The sequence below is a fragment of the Phoenix dactylifera genome, chromosome 3 (assembly GCF_051530095.1).
Source record: "Phoenix dactylifera cultivar Ajwa chromosome 3, Ajwa_hap1_PhDact_Kaust_v1.1, whole genome shotgun sequence".
NCBI lineage: Eukaryota > Viridiplantae > Streptophyta > Magnoliopsida > Arecales > Arecaceae > Phoenix > Phoenix dactylifera.
Window position 1 is genome coordinate 38316973 of NC_143192.1, and position 18953 is coordinate 38335925.

At 42.2% G+C, this 18953-nt stretch overlaps 1 protein-coding gene across 1 annotated transcript; it reads left to right on the plus strand.

The window, feature by feature from the left end:
* Positions 1–16418: 16418 nt before the first annotated feature.
* On the plus strand, positions 16419–18953 carry LOC103720156 (putative indole-3-pyruvate monooxygenase YUCCA5). Its single transcript, XM_008809744.6, has 3 exons — positions 16419–17413; positions 17516–17887; positions 18452–18953. The coding sequence occupies exons 1-3, from the start codon at positions 16739–16741 to the stop codon at positions 18674–18676; spliced, it is 1272 nt and encodes a 423-aa protein (XP_008807966.4). The 5' UTR covers positions 16419–16738; the 3' UTR covers positions 18677–18953.

Below are 18953 nucleotides of genomic sequence, written 5' to 3' on the forward strand. Positions count from 1 at the left end.
TCATGGCTCCTTTCAAATAATTGAGGAAAGCCTCAAAGGAGCTTGTGTTTTGCATGAAGCTCTAGGTAACTCTCGACATTCCCCATCCTTGCCTCGCACTCGGGCAGTCAAATAAAACATGCTCCACCATCTCCTCCTCATCCGGACATGAATCATAGGCTAAAGGAATCCTCAAACCTCTGTTGCCCAAAACACTCCTAATTGAGAGACACCTTCGCGCCACCTTCTAGAGGAATAAAGCCATCCTAGGACGAATGCAAAGCTTCAAGATCCAACTATTTTCTATCCTCTGTGAGGACTCCACTCTATATAAATCAAAGAGATCACTAGCTTTGACCTTCAGTCTGTAGGTCGATCTCTAAACCCTCCTGTTAGAGACTCCCCACCTAAGAATCGACATTGCAAGGATTCTCTCCACCAGTTGGCCCTTAAAAATTTTCTGCGCAGTCCCAACATCTAATGTCCTCTCCCTAGGGAGAAGCAGATCATAGACCTTAAGGCCCTCCATACACTCCGGATCAACCATAGTAGGCCAGACTCTCATTGGTTGTTCTAACATCGAGGCATCATCCATCACATCTATGGATCTCCCATCTCTGAGTGACCATATGATGTTGGAGAGCACCAATGGTGCTTGAGAACACATCTCCCTCCAAATGGAAGAGCATCGTCGACCGGCCTGGAACTCTACAACTGTAGTTCGCAAGCTATACTTGCCCCTCATTATGGAGCTCTACAATCCCTCCGATTTGAGTAAGTACCTCGCCATATGTCTAGCCACCAAGACCTCTCTCTTCATCAAGAGCGACTGGATATCTAATCCCCCACTTCGTAAGACTGATAGACGGTCCCTTATGCCACTAAGTGCACACCTCCCCTGCCCCCATGCCTCTCCCAGAGAAAATTTCTGAATATCTACACCTCCCTTGCATGGAGCTTAAGATAACCATCACTAGGGTGACTCTACCTATCATCGATAATGCCTTCCACAACCAACCCTCAAGCCTCTGCCGGATGCTCTGCTCCATATTGTTGCAGTTTCCCCTCTGCAGTCGTTTTCCTGGTAGGCACCCCCAAATCTCTATCCGTCCTCCTGCTCACCCACTTCCAAGGACTCCTTAATGTACACTTTGATTTGGGGCTTCGTCCTAGGGTTGAAGTAGACTGTGAATTTGGTGAGGTTGACTTTCTGCCCCAATGCCATACAGTAGTCCTCTGGATTGTAAGGGTGTTCCATTTCATGGCACAGGCAAGCATCATACAGTCATCAGCAAAAAGGAGATAAGATATTAGCTCTTCACTGGGGGTAGGCCTATAGGCCTCAAGAACCTGTGCTAGGGAGGCATCCCGTAGGGCCCTAGACATGGCGTCAACACAAATAATAAACATATAGGGCAAAAGGAGATAGCTTTGTCGTAGGCCAATAGTGGACTCAAAGAAAGCCATTAGTGTACCATTCACCAAAATAGAGAAGGATGGCGCTTGTACACAACTCTTGACCCACCTAATGTAGGTCCAGCTTATCTGGTCATATGCACGCTCCATGTCCAATTTGACCGCCATCGAGTTTCGTCAGCACGATGCCCGCTAAAGATCATACAGAAACTCTCGAGCAATCATAACATTGTCTGAGATACTCTGGCCTCCCACAAAGGCCCCCTGCTCTGGATAGATAAAGTGAGGTATAATATCTCTCAATTTGATTGCCAAAATCTTCGCAATAATCTTGTATAAAGTGGTGCACAAGCTAATTGGTCTCTAATAACCTAGCTTAGAAGCATTTTGTCTCTTCGGGATGAGGGTAACAAAAGTCCTTTTCTAGGCTCTGGGCATCGAATAGGTGCTGAAGAACTGCTGGATGGGTACTATAACCTCGTACCGTAGAATAGTCTAGTACCTCCTGAAGAAGGAAGGAAAACCATCCAGGTTAGGTGCTTTGTTCTCTGCTAGTGACCATAAGGCCTCCTGGATCTCCTTGGTCTCAACTGGACTGGTGAGGGCAGTGTTCTCCAAAGCAGAGACCCTCACTGTAGGTGATGGCCCAAACGATTGCCCACCAGATCCATACTGTGACGTCCACCCCATATTGTGCCGTCTACCCTGACTTGAAGAACTGCATAAGCTCCCGACTTAAGGCATCATCATCATCTACCATCCAACAGCTATTGTCCCTCAACCTCTTGATCCGGTTCCTCTGTCTCCGAATGATAGTAAATTGGGGAAAAAATCTAGTGTTCCGATCGCTGTCTATGATCCACTGTATTCTAGACTTCTGCCGCTATAGGGTCTCCTATTTGCGTAGGAGAGAATGGTGTACCACCAACTTTGACTTGAGCTCATGCAACTCCTCCTAGGATAGGCCCCCATTCTGTTCCTCTGCAGACTGGAGGTGTGCAATATTGGCCTCTATTTCCTCCAATCTTCTAAAGATATTCTCCACTTTCTCTTTGTTCCACTTTTGCAGGCGATATTTAGTTAACTCCAATTTTTGGATGTGCGGTACATCGCGTCACCTCAAACTGTCGTCCGCTAGATTGGTCACACAATGTCCGAAGACTGAGAATAAGTGAGCCATATCTTCTTAAAGTGGAGGTAGGGCAGTAAGAAGGGGAAGACTCAGTGCCGACCAAAACTGGGCAGTGATCCAAAGCAATGCAGGACAGATGACGCACATGATAGTTCAAAAACTATTGGATCCACCTGGCTATAGATAAGGCTTGATCAATCCTCCACCAAAACTATAATGATTCGAAGCAATGTGGGGCAGATGACACACATGATAGTCCAAAAACTATTGGATCCACCTGGTTGTAGAGAAGGCATGATCAATCCTCTCTCATACTCAAGCTTGGCCTTGGTGGTTGTTGCACCAACTATACCTTGGACCAGTGAATCCTAAATCAATTAGACCATTGGTGGTTATAAAATTTTGAAACTCTCTAACCTTGGTCTTAGCAGCAAATGCCTTGCCCCCTTCTCCTGGGCCCCCTTGATACAATTAAAGTCGTCTGCCGTCAGGGTGGTGATGCCCTGTTGGATCAGGCTAGTCACCTCACTCCCCAATCCTCGACGTTCTCTATAGTCAGTGCTAGCATAGAAAGCCGACAAAAGCCAAGAATCTCCATTGCATTCAGAAACCACCATAATAATTTGTTGATTGCAATTATGAAATACATCTACATTAGCAAATCCTATTCTCCACACTGTAGGGATAACACCCAACAAACCTCTGGATTCAATAGCATAGATCTCTAGAAGGATAGAAAGTGATGCTTAGCCCTCTTGAGGCTCCTTCTGGATAGCTGCATCTCAAGGAGCACATATACATCTGGGCTATGAAGCTACACCAGCCTTTTGAAGGAGCCTGGGAATGATGGTTTTGTACCCTCCTATAATTCCAAAATAAGAGTTTCATGATGCTACAGATGGGCCATCCAGTGGGTGCTCGACACCACCCTCAGCCTTCCTCGGCATGAAAAATCTCGGTGGATCCTCCCTGTTGCTCATCTCCCGAAACACTGCCGCCTTCAACCTCTGAATAGTGGCCAAATGGACCCTACTTCCCACCTCAACTCCAATCCGCATTCCTCATTCCCCCTACAGCCATCACATGTCCGCCCTTCATCTAGCCCCCTCCCTTCCTCGAATTAGTTGCATCATCCTCCCGGCACCCTCCCTTCCCTCCACGTAGCCCATTGACATCACCTTTAGTTGTCACCGCCGCTAGGCTCCCATGCCCATCACTGTCGGCCATTGAAGTCAAAGTTAGGGGCGCTTCGCTACCCCTCACCGCCGAGCTAGAAATGAAGTCTGGTTGGGTGGAGATCGTCGGTAGTAGTTCCAGCCTCTTACCCTCCGACTCGGCCGAGCTTCGTGAAGGCGACAGGCTCCTAGCCCTTTTGTGCCGGCCTGAGCTTGCGTCTGACTCAATCATCACTAGCTCTGAGCTCCCGGGCTTGAAGTCTCGGCCCATCTGGTCACCCTTGGGCTTGGCCCACATTAGCCCAAGGCCTAGGGCTCGCATCCAACTCACACATGGGCTGACTCTCCTCCACATCGGGTTGCAGCGAATCTTCGACAATTATAGCTTTTGGGGGCAACTATTGCCAAGCGATTTTTGCCAGCTTCTGCTAGCCGTCAGAGTCTGGCAAGGCTGCAAATAGGTTGGGTTAACCCATGACCCGACCCCATCCGACTCGCTTAGACCTGATCCAACCTATTTTGGAGGACCAATGGGGTCGAGTCAGGTCCTAAAATTGGACTTGTTTCATTTTTTAGGTTGGGTCTGGATTTACTGAATTCAGACCTAACCCGATCAGACTTGACCTATTTAAATTTGGATAATTTTGGATCTTTAATCCTACGATCCAACCCAACCCAATCCAAATCTGTAAAATTATTTGGGCCCGCGAGCCGCAGCTCGCGGGGGTGCAAACAATTTCTAAAGCCATGGATAGGTTGACTCGACCCAGATTCGATCCGGACCTAAATATTTTTAGGTTGGATCTATGTATGTAAGAATTTGGGTTGGATTCGGGTCATACATAGATCCAACTCGATCCGAATGACCCGTTGGATCAAAAATTTTAGCAGTGGATCCGATCTAACTCGATCTTCTATTTGGTTGGGTTTGGGTCCAAAATTAGAACTCGAACAAGAAACTGAGTTCGGTCGGGGTCAGTCATGACCCGTCCCATTTGCACCCCTAGAATCTGGTGGCGAGCTCAGTCAGTTCTAGGAGGAACTAGACCCTGAGTGTGAAGAATCCATCCCCGAATGTGAGAAATTCGGCCCCGATGCTGACTCAGGGTTAGGCTCAATTGTCTTCCTTAGCCGCACATAGCCCTTTGTAGCCCTAAGCTGATGGATCCTTGCTGTGGTAAGCCAAGGGCTGAACATCGGTCGCCACTCTTGGTCAGATTGCTCCAGATCCAAATAAGAAGGGTTCTCATGCTCTGTCTCCTCCACCATTGGCATCGAAGATCCCTTCCACAGGTTGCCGGCCTCTGTCGACACCCAAGACAAGGGGGATCTGCACTCCTCCTCATGGCCAATCCTTCCACACTGGAAACAAAAATACGAGATATTCTCATAAACAAAAACCTATTCAAAAACCTTAGAGGAGCCTTGAATGAGGGTCTTCGGCTTCAATGTCTCCAATGCATCTATCTCCACCTTGACTCTAGCATAACCCAGCTTCCTCTGTTGGTCCGTGAAGCCATCCAAGGCCAAGGGTCGCCCGGCCACCACTGCGATGTCGAGGATGGAGTCTCTCTCCCTTTATTTCAGCAGAAGGCGGGGTAACTGGAGCCACACCACCACCACCTTGATCATATCTACGCCAGGGACGAAATTTGGCTTCCAAGGTTCCATCGTTAGTAGTTGCCCGACCACTAGCTAAGGGCCACCGTCCAGTGCTCCATTCCAGTCATCCTCGCTCCTAAATCGGCATGCACTGTTGTCCTCAACCATTGGAAAGACTTCCACCTCATAATCCAGCTTCCCCTTGGGTTTGAAGTTCTGAGCGACACAATCGGTTAGAACCCTCCGCTCGAGACATCTGATGATCAATGCCGATATCTCCCATGCCTGCCTTGACGCCCCCACCCTCTTCTTCGGCAACTCCAACACTACCATAAAATAGTGTTGGAGGTTCTCTAGCTCCTCCTACAAAATTTTGTGGCTTGTCTAGAGCTGGGAGGATCCTTGCACCACACTCGCATATGTCACCAGCGGAGGACGATCCTTGCCCCTGGAAGGCCCCTTTGCCAGATTGGCACTACGATCTCCCATGGTCTGACTCCTACTTTTTGTTCGATGAAATCTCGCAGCCACCACACAAAAATTAAAGTAACTCCACCACAGCCGCTCCAAGAGCATACACCACTCCCTAGGGGGTGTTTGGTATGGGGTGATCGTCCTAGGATCAAGGGTGATGTGGGTGGAGGTGATGAGATCACCGTGTTTCGTTGCACTATGGTGATCCTACATGGCAGTGATCTTAAATCACCTCCACTCCTCAAATCACCCTCCAACTCGGTGATGGGATACCCGTCCTTGAGGTCGGGAATCCAAGATCACCCCAGGGCAGTGATCCTGGGTTGAAAGTTAAAGACAAAAATACCCCTCAAGTTAGCAAAAAATTGATATATCAATATACCATCAATATATATATATATATATATTATTGATATTATAAATTATATTAATGATATATATTATATTATAATATATTACTAATCATATTATTATCCCATTATTATTGAAGGATAATTTTAAATTATAGTAGAAATATATTACTATTTTTTATATTTATGTAATGAAAATATTTAATATATTACTATATTACTTCTATTTACCTTACTTTTCTAATCAAAATAATTATTAGTATTAAAAAATCTATTATAAGTATAAATAAAAATATTAATTCTATAATGAAAAATAACATATTTTTATAAGATTAATAATTTATAGGAGTAATAAATATATTTTTATAGGATATATTAATAATTAATATATTGATAAATATATTAATATTTTATTATAATATATTTTATATGATTAATAAATATATGATAAGGGCTACTAAAAGTAGAATATGTGACAAAATTATAGAGTTATTATAAGAATTAGTATATTGACTTACATTTTTAATTCATGAGAATTAAAAATACATAAAAAAATCCATCTAAGATATATCAAGGGTATTTATGGTATTATGTGGTCAGTAATCTTGGATCCCCATACTATACTAAACAAGTTACTCATGGATATCCGAAGATTTTTAATCACTGAATCATGGCATACCAAACACATTGATCTTAGATCACCGGAATCAAATCACCCCAGCATTCGGATTACCGGAGATCTTAGATCACCGTGGTGATCATGTTGGGGTTACCAAACGCCCCCTAATGTTTTTCAGTAACCTATAAGCAAACAAATGTATGGTCATAGTCTGACCACGTTAGATGTAAAATGCAGCGGGGCATGTGGACTCACTTTATCATGATCAAAGATAATTAATAGAAATGCGTGGCGGGAGGTAAACCATATATTGACCTTATAGGAAATAAATTCCACTATCGAGACTCATGACCATCCAAGCGTGATCCTACCACTATATCAAAATATTTAAGCACAAACCTCGGTTAGCAGGAAGTGCATGAACCAATCAAAGCATGCTTGATTTCAAATGTTGAAATCATAGACACCGTATCTATTCTAGGAGAATTAGTGCCCTAACATGGGTCATGTGTCTGGGTGTGCTAGAGAATGGTTAACAAGTGGAGAAATTATTGCCTACATTGCATGTACTCTGATCGCTATGTACGCAGCTAATCACCGTTGTTGATTCTTATAATGATGCATTGAGATGCGTGCCTGATGAACGAGGCTCTTAGGAACTAGTAGCTTTTATTGGCTGCATGCTCGGCCACATGGTGCATGCACTACTGTAGGCAATAATTTCTCCAACAAGTGACACTAAGTTAATAAATAAATGAATAGCACATAGAAATGGATGCACGTATTTATATATGCCCTCTCATCTCTCCAAAATTATATTTTGCTTACCATGTGATGCACCTCGGTAATGGATCTCCTAGATAAAATGAGAGCTCCTATGTGCACAAATCCCCTTAAAAACAACCACGTGCCTCTCCTTCCCTTCCCCTCTTGTAACTGTCTGAGATTAACGATCTCTTACTCCAAGAAACTTAGTTTAATAAAGAAAGAAGGGAATAAGAATAAGATATATTGTGCCACATGGTAGTTGAACAGTTATAAACCGACCAAATAAGGAGAGCCTGGTCATCGGGAGATGGTCAAAGTAGAGGGTATGAAGTGAAAGAATGATTCACCCTTTTTTTTTTCATGATTTTAATCATTGGATCGCACGACGGTCGCTTTGAAATCAATACAGATGGATGAAAGAAAGAGTTCAGAATGCTTTGAGAGCTATGGGAGATGTGATCCAATGGTTGACGTCGTGAAGGAAGATCAATCATTGTTTCACATGAAAGATACAACCCGATCCTGTGATAGAGTGGGGGGTGAGGCCACCCACATTCATGCACTTGTATTTTTTAACATATACTGGAAGGCGTATGTGGGTTTAGGATGAGTCAAATGAGGAGAAGTTGAGGAATGAGTGAAAAATCTATGCTTCGGTTTTCTATATTTCTCAAGGCAATGTGCTAAAAATAAGTTGAATCTCGGTATTCTCACGTGCCATGTGATGAGAGCATATGGCTAACCATCTGATATTTTGTATTCATTGTAGTGGCTATCAATCCATTTGATGAATTAAACACCTTAAATTTCTAGTTAGAAAATTATATTGAGGATTATGATTGGGTCCAAAAACTCAATGACTTGAGTTTTGAAGTTGAATTGGGTTCTGATTTCTATATCAAGACCTCTTTCTGGTTGGAGTACTCGATTGCCCCCCCTTTCTCCCTAGCATGGACAAGATCTATGGATCTCAGAATATAAACTAGAAAAGTAGAGTTGGTAGATTTTGCGATGTTTTAGGAGTTGGTTGATGCTTGCAAGATACCAAACAAAAATGAGGACAGCATAGGACCACGATACCAAACAAAGCTGCCGAACTAACAGCTAACCCTCAAGCTGCCACCATAACTAACTTTAACCATCAAAGCATTTGACCAATATCTAGCATGATTTACAGGGTGGGGATATACCATCAATTCAAGTTGCATGCAAATCGAATTTTGCTTGGATCCTATACTTTTCCTTTGGATTCAGATTTTCTTTCATCATTATATAGCTTATGGGTTTAGGATTCCATTATGTGGTGGAACCAGCTCGCATCCTTACACTTGTAGTAGTAGTACATGACAACCATGCAGCCTTGGTTGAATGGTTGTGATTAAGGTTCCCTACCACGTTCCTGGTGCAAGTTATTAAACATATGACTGTCACTTTCTAATGTTGACTCAATTATGACTACTAGTTAAATATTTGTACTCACATGGCGCCGTCAACCTTCATGTGCAGGCAACAACTTGGGTATAAGATAAAATATACGCTTCCAAGGGATACGAGGCTCAATGAACAAAAAAAAAATACACACCCTACCAACCCTCGGAAATCTAGTGGGACCCCTCTAATCATCAATTAGAATCCAGAACTATACTTTGTAGTTTGTACGCCTAGTTCATGAGCATAATAAAGAGTCATGTCCATAGGTTTTTAAGGAAATCCAAGCTTACAAAGACTTGTGAGGAGCCCCTCTTTTGAGATTGGGCCCCCACCAAAGTGTTTAACAACTAATCCTCCCTCTCATTCCTCCTTTTGAACTCTCTTTCCGAAAAGCATACCATAGGTTTGGCACGCCCAAGAGCCTCAAAAAGTCCCTAGGAAGCCACAAAGAAGCTCTCCGAAGCTGGTCGGCGTAGCTCATCGTCCCATGATTTCGACTTTTCATGGCCTCCCCACGCGTGATTAATTAAAACACTTTTCCTTCACTCTCTTAGTCTAAGTTAAAAGGTGGTATTGCACAAGGGAAGTACTGCTAATAAGCTTGCTTTGGGAGTGCTAACGAAGCCGCCCACCGACCACAGGGAGGAGTGCCTCGAGAGACATGGAGGTTTATCGTTTAAAAAACAAGGTTAAGACGCGTTCTAATACGTGGCCATGGCGTTCGTCCGCCGTCTGTAGCCAAGGGACACCAGGCTCCCCGATTGCACACACTCCTATATATCACATACGTGGAAGGATGGTACCAATATTCTCATATCAACTTAGTGTGTTGCACTTGGTGGCTTTTGCCTAGGCCAAGAGTGGAAAGATGGTCCTGGTCATTTCAAGGCCTATAAAATAAAAGCTTACAAGCGCCAAAATGCTATCCTATCCCTTCTTTTAACATGAAAAGGGGAGACTCTCAGGAAACCAATGTTTCATGCACATGCCGCCCCACCAAGAGCTCTCACTCTCAAGCAAGAGAGTGGGTTTCACCATCAGTCTCTGGAACTTCCAACTCAAAAGATAAAACGCCTCTTCTCACCTCTCAAAGCTCGCACCATCTTAAAGAAGCATATATACAAACCCTAACCCTAAGTGAGACCATTAGCACTTGCTAGGTCTATTTTTAATCTAAAGGCAGCTTCTTTGGTGATTGGATAGCTACCATTCAATTAGGAATGACAATCAGCAGATGTCTTAAAATATAGTATATGTGGAAGTGATTCAAGTTCATGAACCTAGACAGATGTGGATTGCTATCTGATATCCATATATTATTATAATTCCTTCCAATTACTTGCTACTCTTTCCTGGTTTCCACCAGGAGAGAAGAATGTTAATTTCTCACATCCTTTGAAAACCCTAAAGACTTCAACAAAGAGCACTATAATTAAACAAATGTAACTTTTCAATTGTTCCTTTGACTAACAGCTTGTATCTGCACTGTATGGGTTGTTAGTCAGTGAAGCAATACGAAAAAAGCTCCATATTAGCTTTGCAACCTTTCTTTCTTCCTTTTTTTTTTTTATGTTTTTGAGTTCGTGCTTATTTCTTGGAATAGGAAATAAGAATGCAAGCCAAACTAAGACTTCTAACGGGATAACCTTTTCTAGGTTTCAGCCTTAGAAAAAAAAATATATTGACAATATATATCTTCTATTATCATCGAACCTGATTGACGTTTTCTTTTCTCTTTTTCTTTTTTTTGGTACGTCGAACCCCACTGACGTTTAATAAGCGTTTTTTGGACTGTGGAGGTGCAACTTGGAGTAGAAGAATCTTAGGCTGGGACATAAGTTTTGATAAACACGTAGGACTCCATGCATTACATTAACGCAAAGGCAGCTAAAAGCCAAGAGGGTGGTTAAGGGCAGTGGGGAAGCGCCACCTGTCAGGAATAGTTTGTCAAGAGATTCAGCGGGGCCCACTCCAGAGATGGGTGGGTCCCAGGGCCGGTACTTGGGCCCTTACGAGTCAAGAGGGAAAAGCTGGGCCGTCAGATTCGGCCCCGCCTCCGTCTGGAGAGATAATTTCTATTCTGGCTCGTGGGACCCGCTCCATAGTTGTAGAGGTAGTTGGTTGATTTCTCGCGGTGAGATGACGGTAGTGTATTTCTGAGTTAGCTTTCTGCATTGAATATAGAGAGAAGGAACTTTCTTTTGTTCTCTACTTTCTTTGCTTCATGTCAACATGATTGACACACTATTATAAATAGCAATGACAAGATTTAAAATAATAATGGGTCGGGGATTATTATTTCGTGGATGCCTTGTTAGTTGATTCAATTTTTATGTATAGGATATATTCAAAAATATTAGTCTTAATTAGATGGCATCTTATGTGACTCATCATAGTAAAAATTTACAGGCCGTCTATAAAATTTTATAATCAACTGTTATTTACAATTTAGACTATTTTTTGATTTTGCCAGATATATTTACACTGAGCGTGTTTGAGTTGTATCTCCGCCAGTTTTACTAAGAATAATTAATGATGGTTCAAAACAGCTATTGAGAATTATAATATTTTTAATAGGCATTATTTATTTCAAAATATGAATTCTATATGGCTACTATAGCGTTGTTATAATGGGAAATAACAAGCAATAATAAAAAATAATGGTTTATATTTCCTGTTAGATACATTAACATATATGTTTGGACAATACAATCATTTTTGAATGGATTTTTTGCTTATGATATTGTGTTATAATGATCTATTATAATGAGAAATAATGGAAAATAATGAGAAATAATAGCTATTACATTTGCTTATGATATTTACCACGATAACTTAAAACATGTGGTCAAAATCAATATTAATGTTACGACGCCATCATTTAAAACCATAACTAAGATATTGGATTGTGTTACTACTGCTGGCTACTTGGAGATACAATATAATTGATAGCTTGGTTCATATTATCTTGAGCTATATAAAATAGTATATACTCATATATTTCCACTTGATATGAGGCTAAAGTACCGATTGAGCTTTGTTAATTAATTTTGTATAGTTTAAATTATCTCTAAAACAACAATATACATTATCATAAATGATAATTAATTAATTCCTACTCAAATAAGGTCCATGACTTCAATTTTTAATAAAGTCACAATGAATTAAACCATTATGATTTTTGCAGCAGGGACTCTTCTGCATTTTTTCTGTTTTTCATCAATCCATAATAGCTTCATGGCCATGCTGCACTATATGCCATGCATATTCATGTCAGTTAATTATGCTTGTTTAACCTGCATTGGTCCAACCTCATGCCCTAACCATGCCTTGGTTGCACCACAAACCGGGCACCATGGTTGCTGATAGAAAGATATGAGATATTTGCAGCACTGGCCTACGAGATATCCTGCAGAGCATACTGATTCTCCCTTTTCCTCGCTACTCATGATGGCATAAAGTTTTAGAAGATCATATCATGATTAAAGTCCTCCGCTTTTGCCTATCAAGAGGGAAAATAATTAAAGATCTTATAGAGTAGATACTTTAGTCGTTGCCAGTATCATTGATATCATCAAATGAAAAAAAGCAGTAGGTGGCCTTGCTAATCCAATGCACATCTCTGCTGATATTTGATTTCCAAGTAGCCCACGAGAATCTTTCGTCATATTATGGTTGCCAAGACCACCACCCTTTCCCTTCACTTTGAGAATTGTACTCTTGACAAAGTGGATGCCTCTTTTGTCCTTAGTTTATTGCATGGAAAAGAATTGTTATTACCAAACATGCCTTCCTCCAATTACTCAAGATACCCTAGCTAGTATGCAACTCTTTGGACTAACATTATTATGTTCACTTTTTAGTTATCTTGGTTGGGATTTTTATTTTATATGGACAACTCCATAGTCAAGTACAATTGCGTAGCATATATTTAGCCAATCAATGCAATCTGTTTGTTGTAAGCAAACCAATGAAATCAAAGACTATAACCATGGTTTTTTCTCCCGTAATATAGTGGAGTTTCAACTAACCCCACCATTTGACTCGAAAGACTTGAGCACCCACAATGACTTCCTAATAAAATGTGAATTTTGTGGACTGTAGTGATAGGATATAGTTCTAGTATCTTGCTATATATCTATTATCCAAATCAGTGGACACACCACACCCATGCACGTATACTCACATATAATAGCACACTCATACGTTTGAGATTTTCTATAAATCTTTTTCAGATTTCACTTAGTACGTCCGTTGGATGTCGGATACATGCATGCATGCTCTCGTTACCGTTTCCTTTCTTTGAGGTCAAGTCCAAGATACCTGAAATGCTTTAGGGGTTCAACCTTGCAACTTATATCACCACCAAAACAAGCATAGAAAAAGTAATTCACCTTTTCAATGGAAAATGCGATTCATGGAAAACTCATGCTAATTAATGAAAACGAATTGTTAACAACATTTTTTTTTCTTCTAAAATTTCTTTAGTACAACTTGCGCAAACATTGTCATAAAAAGCTATTATCATTAGATCCCTGGGAAAATCTGGATTTCAGGTTACATCTCAAAAAAGGAATGATCTCACTTCTACGTACCTGAAGTCACCTGACTCCTGTACAAATATCACTAACTGAAGATTACCATCTAACATTAAGGAAAAAGGCCCAAAACGAAGTGATGGCATATCCAGGGTTCCTACATGATAGGCATAGAGTGTCTGGTTGATTGGGAACCATAAGATTTATCTTGGCCTGAGTCCAACCTGATATGCACTTCAACTATTAGATGAGAACGTACCATAGGAACTCAAGATAGGCAACAGCTCCTTCTTCACCTGCCTAAGTTTTCTAACAAATGCAAAACAGCAATGCTGAATCTGTAAAAGAACTGCAAAGACAAATACTAGTAGGACAATTTGGATCACTTTGGGGCACAAAGTCAAGCTGTCGTTATGAAAAACTTTGTATTCATATGACATTTATAAACTCTAAGCATCATATATACACATCGTGATGAATTTGATTTGGCGCTTTGCGCCTAAATATCTTCCCTCATTATAAAAAAGTAAAAGAAAAAAAGATAAATTGACATCATGGCCTTCTGATCAGACAATGCGGCATCGAGGTTCAATGGAACATCTTTTTCTATAAACTGCAACAATGCTCATAAAACAGTTGGTGGGTCTCGTATTGCGAAGACAGAAGCAGAAGAAGGTTAATCAACATATCGAAAGGCATCAAATTAAAATTATCGAGGATGACGGGATATGAATAAAAGGCCAGTGCTCATCTATTACCGACCGAGGTAAAATTTGAACTGTAATTCCTTATTTGACTTACAAGCTGAGTAAAGTGGTCCATTCTCTCAAATCCTCGGATTCCTACATGCATGCTGTTTCGAAATTCCAAGTCATGATCTTTGCAATCAGAGTGCTGTTCCCATGCCTTTTTGTTGATTTGGTCACTTCAATTCCCCATTACATTGCCATCATGTTAGAACAAGTTGAAGAACTAGGGACGAATGGACATAAATGTGGAGGTTGTGTGGACTGTGCAACGATGTATGCAGAGACGTCATTCCATCACATGAAAGGCATAGACTAACTAAGCATTGTTGCACCTATATGGGGTCGGGTATGGAACAAAATTCCAAAGAAGGCCCCATAAAAGGATTTAGCAGCATCTTACTACTCCATCTCAGCCTGACGTCAAACCTCTTGCTGACAGGTCGACATCCTAGCGTATGCCAGTTGGCAGATAGGGTGGGACCACCCACACGTGCGTAGACTGCTCCATCACTTTCAGAAAATTCCATTGTCATTGTTCCAACTTGATTGTAATTTTTCAGGCATGGTATTGAAGAGCAAACACAAGATGAGAATGTCGGCGAATAGTCCACCCATTGAAGGCCATTTGCTTCAATGATCTATGACATTTATGGATGTAGATCATATCTAGGGAAACGTTCATTGAGCTGGCTCTCACTTCTATTATATTTCTGTTGAGGGATCATTTGTCGGCGTATAATTTCTTCCACTACACTCAAGAACCACTCTGTAACTACTCATAGAGCTCAACCATGATAAGGGACATGCTGTGATAATAATGCAAGCTTTGTAGAGGGTTTTGATGAGCAACATCGAGCACTGCCATTAATGTTCTTGATAACTAGTTCACCATATAATCTTCTCAGCTTAATTCTCCATGCTTGATGGTTGAGCTGGAAAATGTTACATATCTGATTGAAGGAGAATTGTTGATCCAGTTTGTAGCTAGTACAAAACTTGACTGGGGTATCTGGTTTTGTCATAATAGGTGCAAAAATTAATTCGAAGATTTGGTAATTCAGGTTGTCAATGGTACACAAGTTATTATTTGAAGTTGGATACCAGAATTAAACAAATAATACATAAAACTGAAGTTTGAGCAGAGAGGGCATGTAAGGAATTGCAGAACCAAGTGACCAAAAAGGCCTAGAATTATATATGCAGTAATAACAGCTACGACAAATCCACAAACATAGCTTTCCCTTTCATCTCTTAATGGTTTTCTTCAACTAGGGACTTGCAATCTAAGATATTTATCATAAAAGCAGTAGATTACCATCGTTTACGTTACATCGCTTTTAACCGATCAGAGCCATGGCCAGAAGCAGGAGAAGTGAGAAGATGCTAGTCCAATGAGGCGCATCAGATACAGAGCCTAAACAATCTGTTTGGTGATGCATATAGCAAGTGGAGAGCAGTCGCATTATCTCATTTTTTGAGGTGAAAGGGAGGGGAAACCATCCCACGCGTGGTAGTTAAGATCTCATTACTGCATGATGACTTTGGAACAGCAACAAACAAGTTAACGACGACAGCAAGTGAAGGAAGAGGCAAGAACTTGTGGCCTTGGTGGAGGAAAGATTGGGCTATAAACAGCGACCTGAATGCAATAGGAAGTGGGTCATTCCACCCCAACCCAATCATCCTCTTCCACTAGCATGTTTGGGCTGGATAAATTTTAAACTCTTATCATTCCATCTGACCATCCGAAAGCGATCGACCGAAGAGCTACTGACACATAATAAGAGCGTCTCTCACTCAGCAGTTTTCAGCAGCTCAATGCATGGCACATCGTAGTATTATCCACATAGATTTGCACTAAATGTTTTCTTCCTATATTTGAGTGAATCGTGGAATGAGTATGATTGCTAGCGATGTACCATTTGATCACCAACTGTTCCTACTCTGTGCCATAAGCAGCAAAAGTAATATGAAACATCTGCAGAAATTCAATAAGCTAGATAAATTCCGAGAAGGAATAAGCAACACCCCTCCTCAGATCTTGCGATCTTGGAAAATTTTTGGCAGAATATATCGAAAATCTTGTGCTAGATATATTATTTTAAAGCATTCATTAAATTAAACATTAAACAAAGAGAGGAGGCGGCCAGGCTTATTATTTGAGAACCTCAAGAGCACCATCTTCACTCCCAGCACATGCAGCTCTCATTGCCATCCCCACCTATTTAAGCACCCCACCCCATCCTCTCATCCTTCCCATCTTTACTACAACAAACACTTGCCTTGCCTCCTACCTCTATCTCCATTTCTCTCCCTATCTCTGTCACTTTCCTACTCCCCTAACTCCTTCCTATCCTCATTCCTATCTCCACAAACCAACTCCATTGGCAACAGGTACTCCCAAACTTTCACCTTCTCTGTTCACAGACTCGACCATATTCTTCCCAACCACTCTCTACAAACCAGCCAGCCAACCAACCGAGCCGAGCACGCATCCATTCGAACATGGCCGGAAGCATGTCCGATCGATTCGATTTCTTCTCTCGACGGTGTGTGTGGGTGAACGGCCCGATCATCGTCGGAGCCGGCCCGTCCGGCTTGGCGGTGGGTGCATGCCTGAAGGAGCAGGGTGTTCCTTTCGTGATCCTCGAGCGGGCCGACTGCATTGCCTCCCTCTGGCAGAAGCGAACCTACGACCGGCTGAAGCTCCACCTCCCCAAGCAATTCTGCCAGCTGCCGAAGCTCCCCTTCCCTGAGGAGTACCCCGAGTACCCCTGCAAGCAGCAGTTTATAGGCTACTTGGAGTCATATGCTAAGCACTTTAAGATCAACCCGAGATTCAACCAGTCGGTGCAGTCCGCGAGGTACGATGAGACATGCGGGTTGTGGTGTGTGAGGACCGTCGGTACCGGCGCTGAGGCCGGAAACCGGAACGCCGAGGTGGAGTACATTGGCCGGTGGCTGGTGGTGGCCACTGGGGAGAATGCTGAGAAGGTGGTCCCTGAGATGGAGGGACTGGCACAGTTTGGCGGCGATGTCATGCATATCTGCGACTACAAGTCCGGCGACGTCTACCGGGGGAAGCGGGTATTGGTGGTCGGATGTGGCAACTCCGGCATGGAGGTCTGTCTCGATCTCTGTGACCATGATGCCTTCCCATCGATGGTTGTTCGTGACTCGGTGAGTGATCACGGCTCGAAGACAAAAATTCAGACATTTTTATTTTTATTTTCCAGAACCAAATCCTCTGTTTTTCTAATGCAGCTCTGGTTTATTTAACAGGTTCATGTGCTGCCAAGACAGGTTATGGGAAAATCGACGTTCGAGCTGGCTGTTTTCCTACTGAACTGGCTGCCGCTCTGGCTGGTGGACAAGATTCTACTGGCGTTAGCATGGCTGGTTCTTGGGAACGTAGAGAAGTATGGCTTGAAGAGGCCTTCCACTGGTCCTCTGGAGCTCAAGAACACACAGGGGAGGACCCCTGTCTTGGATATCGGCACTCTGAGCAAGATAAGGTCTGGCGATATAAAGGTGGTTCCTGGGATCAAGAGGTTCATGCCAGGAAAAGTTGAGCTTGTTGATGGCCAGATCCTCGATGTCGATTCAGTTATCTTCGCTACTGGATACCGAAGCAATGTTCCTCAATGGCTTCAGGTATTAGGCTGTTTGCCATCTTCTTCTTCTTCTTAATCCTTGGTTTTATGAGGGAGGGTAGCTCTTCTTGAGCCTTTGCCAATATATATATCTATATATATATATTGAATCTAGAATAGAAGATTTCTTTCATTCAAAACTAAGCATGTTCTTCCCCATGTTCTACACTGTTTGTTTAAATTTGACAGTTAAAAGTAGTTAGATGCCTCATAGTTCTCAATTTTATGTTATGTTTTCTAAGAAGAGGTCAGACTTGACTCAAAACTGGAGTTATGGGGCTCCTCACATGGGTCTCCATGAAGTTAAGATAGGAAAATATGAGAGATGAGCAGATATTGTTCTTTTCTGACAAATGTTTGGAAACCCTGAAGACTTTTGGCACAGTTTGGTGGTCATGGTTCCATCCCACCCTGAGGAAATAGCTAGTGACAGTTGGGCATTGGACTAATTTGGAGGTTTTAAGGTTGTCTTGTAAAGACTGAAGTATGTGCCTTGCTATTATTTCTGTATGTATACTTTTGAAGAGCAGGGAGAGTCATCTACTTTTGGGTTTTATCTTTGCAGGGAACTGATTTCTTCTCTAAAGATGGATTCCCAAAAGTGCCATTTCCAAATGGGTGGAAGGGGTACTCAGGGCTCTATGCTGTTGGATTCACAAGGAGAGGGCTCTCTGGTGCTTCCTCAGATGCTGTGAGGATAGCAAAGGACATTGGCAGGGTCTGGAAAGAGGAAACAAAGCCAACAAAGAGGCTCACTGCTTGCCATAGGAGATGCATGTCTCAGATCTGATGACATCCCCTTCTTTTCCCCCTACTTATCTTTGTTCAGCTCCTGCTAATTTTGTTTCCTCTCCTCCTTTCTCTTGCTGGTGAGACTGATTGTAGAGTAGTGTAAAATAGACAAAGTGCAGAGCCCTCTCTCAATGGAGCCCAAGTTTTGGACAAAGAATGGGCCTCTTGTACAGAGAACAGTTGAAGATGATGAGGCTTTTTTCACTTTTGGGAACTTTGTACAGCAATTTCAAATCTTTACTTCAATGCGAACAGTACCTTCTTTTTGGCTGCTA

Bases quoted from the DNA above. Each gene is read 5' to 3' on its own strand.
- LOC103720156 (XM_008809744.6), top strand. From the start codon at position 16,739: ATGGCCGGAAGCATGTCCGATCGATTCGATTTCTTCTCTCGACGGTGT. The intron at 17,414-17,515 runs GTGAGTGATCAC...TTTATTTAACAG, and splicing joins CGATGGTTGTTCGTGACTCG to GTTCATGTGCTGCCAAGACA. The intron at 17,888-18,451 runs GTATTAGGCTGT...TTATCTTTGCAG, and splicing joins ATGTTCCTCAATGGCTTCAG to GGAACTGATTTCTTCTCTAA.